The following is a 3,971-nucleotide window of genomic DNA, read 5'->3' as shown; positions in this document are numbered from 1 at the left end:
AAAAACAATCACAAAAAAAAAAAAAAAAAAAACACAGCTGTGGATCATTCAGGTAAGAATCAAGCGTATGTAAACTTTTGAACGGGGTCATTTTTATAAATTCAACTATTATTTTCTCTTTTGGACTATATGTAAACCTTTTCATTTATGTGAAATATCTTATTCAGGTCAGTACTAAATAAACAATAACATGCATTTTGTATGATCCCTCTTATTTTGGTAAAATAATTAACATTTTGCAGATTCTGAAATCTGGATGTAAACTTTTGACCTCAACTGTATCACCTTCAACATGCACACAATGCTATAGGATCCTAGGTTTGCATTGATTGAAGGTATTTTGAGTCCTCGTTTTAGAATTTTGCTAGTTCCCATAACAACTTCTTCCTTGTGAAATCGCCGCTTTCAAAACCTGGCTGAAACAAATCCATCTTATAGAACACTGGCATAAATCCAGATTGTCTGTTTTTCCAACCCTGGCAAACTCAGATAAGACAGTAAGACTCCATTCTTATCCGAACTGACCAGTTTTTTGACATTTACTCCCACAATATGTGGGTGTACATGGCCTTGTTTCTTTTGAAATACCTCTCATTTCACATCTATGTGTTGATTAAATGTACTGCGCAAGGTTACGCCACCAAACAGGAGAATCACTCTCCACCAAAAAAACTTTCATGTTTACATGCACACAGTGAATGGAAATGTTGACCTCCTTCCAATAGCTGTCCGTCGTAAAGCACAGATCCTTAAACATTAAACATCCGTTTTCCATTTTGTTCCAACTGTATATCCTAGTATTTCATACTATACAAGCCCATATAAGACTATTACACAATATTTGCATTGTAATGTGGAAATCTTTCACAGTGTTTTACGTACCAATCAAATGTTGTTCTCCAAGACTCCTTAAGGTTAGTTAAGCTAGTTTGTGGTCAGGATAAACAAACCTTCTATTTAGATGCATCTCAGACTGTCTGTTTGGATACTAAATTGTTGGACTCCAGCTGTTCCTTTGCAGCTGTATCTGTTTCCTCTGCTCTCTGGCTTCTCTTTTCCTTATTTTGCCACACCAAATGTTGTCCACGACCATTGTGGGACCTGATGACAGAAAACATGGGGGAAGTGAGCGTAGAGTTAACCACAGTCACTAAAGGACTTGCTTTTTAGCATTATTGTTGCCCTTATTGCTTTCACGGAATATAATCATTTCCTTAATGTCGTAATATTTGTTTCCTGAAGGAAAATGCTAAATGAAATGGAACATGAAATGACATGAATAAATGCATGACAAGGAAAGTATTGTGGGAAACAGTAATGCTTTTATTACGGTCAACTGTAATAGTTTGCGCAAGACATTGTAATATGTTATAATGATGACTAAATGGACCGCATGGGTGTGAAAGGGCATGTCAAGTTTTAGATTACTGCATGGCAAAAATATGTAGACAAATCTTACATGATGCATATTTGTCTTCAGTACAGAAGTAAGCAAGTTCAGATTAATGCTGCAGAAGACCTGATAGAAATGATCTAAAATACACCTGCTTTGTGATCAAACTGTTCTGAGATATTTGTCTAAATAATTCATTTCAAATGTTTACATGCTCATTAACAAAAAAAACGAAGAGATGAAGCATCCAGGTGATCTGCTCACTGGACATTCACTTATCTCTTTCTTCACTGTCTGCAGAGTATGGAGGTCTGGGGTTGGACTTTAGCTATAGTGTGGCTGTTGCAGAAGAACTGGGGAACATCAACTGTGGAGGAATTCCCATGGCTATCGGCGTGCAGAGCGACATGGCTACACCTGCACTGGCGAGGTATTTCTCCTGCTTAACCTTTTAGTAGTATTCTTAACCAGTTAAGTAAACTGCTTACTATATTTTTTAATTAGTAACAGAAACATTAGACATTATTCCATCATAATTTCCAAGGGCCTCATTTATAACCGTTGCGTACGAACAAAACCTGCCCTGAAAGAGGCGTACGCCACTTCCTATGCAAAAGATAAGATTTATAAAAAACAAACTTGACGGGAAAATTTGTGCAACTGCACGCAAACTCTGACCCATTCGTACGGACTTTTTTTCCTGGAGTGAGAAAATTAATGAAGTAAACAATGATTTTAAACTGTTTTCATTTCATCCTATACATTTACATGAAATATTCCACTCTCATTAATGGAGATAAGCACTGAAATTACATAAAATCATTACGCAGAAGTTAAACCAAAATTATATGAATTTAGACAGCCTATTTGTAGTGGATGCGCTTGATTGCTTGTGTTTTAATGACAGCGAGGAGTGCTAGGTGCACAATAATTTATCTTTATACTAAACTGCACATCTCATGTTATGAGAAAATATTTTTAGCGAGAACAATGATCAGTGATGCGCACTTACTTCGATATTGTGGCGGACACTGCTGGATTCGGTGGAATCTGCCTTTCTTCGATATTGTGGCGGTCACTGCTGGATTCGGTGGAACGGTCTATTGTCCGGTTTGAATAGGACCAATGATAATAGCTTACTGTACAACTGCAGCTGCACGGAAATGTTGATGTCGCGTGAAGGCATCTCCACAACATTATGAAAAATGCCACTGTATTTGAAGGATACAACTTGAAGAAAACGGTATGATTTGCACGTTTCCGTTTTTAAAATAGGCTACTTTGTCAATGACGCGCAGAGTCAGATAATTGTATTTACACTGCAATAAATATAGGCCTATATTTTTCCACTAAAGTAGTTAAAAGATGTTCACCTTATCAGCAAAACTCCATTAATTACATTTATTTTGAGTTTTTTAAAACAATTGAAATATTATTTGGCCAGTGGAAATGAATGAGATCAACTCTATTCTAAATTATTTTTCTGAGAACTATTTTAAACAGTTTTTTATGGATATTTTGATATATTTATTCTAAAACATAGCAAGGATACTTGATGATTTTTAGCAATAAAAATGTATGTGTATGGCACAAATGGCATTTATAGTCCGTGTCTCATATTCCCTTAATGTCTTGTACCTTTGACGGTGTTAAACATGGTGTCACGTGGATGGGAAATGCATAGAAATGATATGCAGATGAGGTTATGCATAGTAAAACTAGGCATTGTAAGCTCCATATATGGTGATTTTGGGGAGGAGTCGGGGTGGAGATGCACATACGCACAATCTTACCCTGACTGGGATTTATAAAGGGATTTTTGCGCAGGTTCTGGCGTACGCATGGTTTTATAAATCAAACTTTTGTGCGTATGCAAAATCTAGCTTTTGTGCCTACGTACACTTTTAGGATGAAATCTACAGAGAGTTTTATAAATTGCTCTTCACATTGCACATGTGAGGGTGTCGGGACATTGCATTACTGTATTGATAAAAAATGGTATTTTGCACTTTTAGATTAGTTGTTGGTGAGAAAATGTCAATACAATGAAATAATAATTAAAAGAGATGGTAAAAACCATGATAATTACTTTTGGTTCATTTGTCACACGGGTAATGAAAGGTGAAGTTGGGTGCAGTCCTTACATAAAGAAAATTTGCATTGTGCACATTAGGGGGAGCGCGGGGCACAAAGTAACGCGGGGTTAGTTGTAACACACGTGGTTTAAATATTTCCACACATGCTAGCATAACCAAATTTACAGCATTTACTAGTTACTATATCAACATTATTAGTTAAAAATTAAAAGTTTAAAAAAAGTGCGCTGAACATTTATTTTACCATAGTAAAATTATATTTCTGGCTTAAGTAAATTTTTCATCTCACTTTTTATTACTCATTTAAAATGAGACAACTCTGCTATTATTTTAATCTCCAATCTCTTATTTATCAGTTTAAATTCTTTTTTTAATGCTTCGCTAACTATCAGAAGACAGTAACCAGTTTTAAATTCCAGTTGCACAGATGGGGTATGTTGTAACACTGCAGCATTACAATGTGCCCTGCCGTGCTATTCTAT

At 35.8% G+C, this 3,971-nt stretch overlaps 1 protein-coding gene across 1 annotated transcript in view; it reads left to right on the top strand.

The window, feature by feature from the left end:
- LOC107669823 (probable acyl-CoA dehydrogenase 6) overlaps positions 1–3,971 on the top strand; it is a 16,793-nt gene that overhangs the window by 6,659 nt on the left and 6,163 nt on the right. The window contains exon 3 of the mRNA XM_016462242.1: positions 1,694–1,823. Coding sequence (XP_016317728.1) covers positions 1,694–1,823 — 130 coding nt within the window. The remainder of the gene's footprint in view (positions 1–1,693; positions 1,824–3,971) is intronic.

The sequence above is a fragment of the Sinocyclocheilus anshuiensis genome, unplaced genomic scaffold (assembly GCF_001515605.1).
Source record: "Sinocyclocheilus anshuiensis isolate Anshui unplaced genomic scaffold, SAMN03320099.WGS_v1.1 scaffold253, whole genome shotgun sequence".
Lineage (NCBI taxonomy): Eukaryota > Metazoa > Chordata > Actinopteri > Cypriniformes > Cyprinidae > Sinocyclocheilus > Sinocyclocheilus anshuiensis.
Note: the sequence above shows the minus strand (reverse complement) of the source record. Positions and strands in the feature narration are given on the sequence as shown.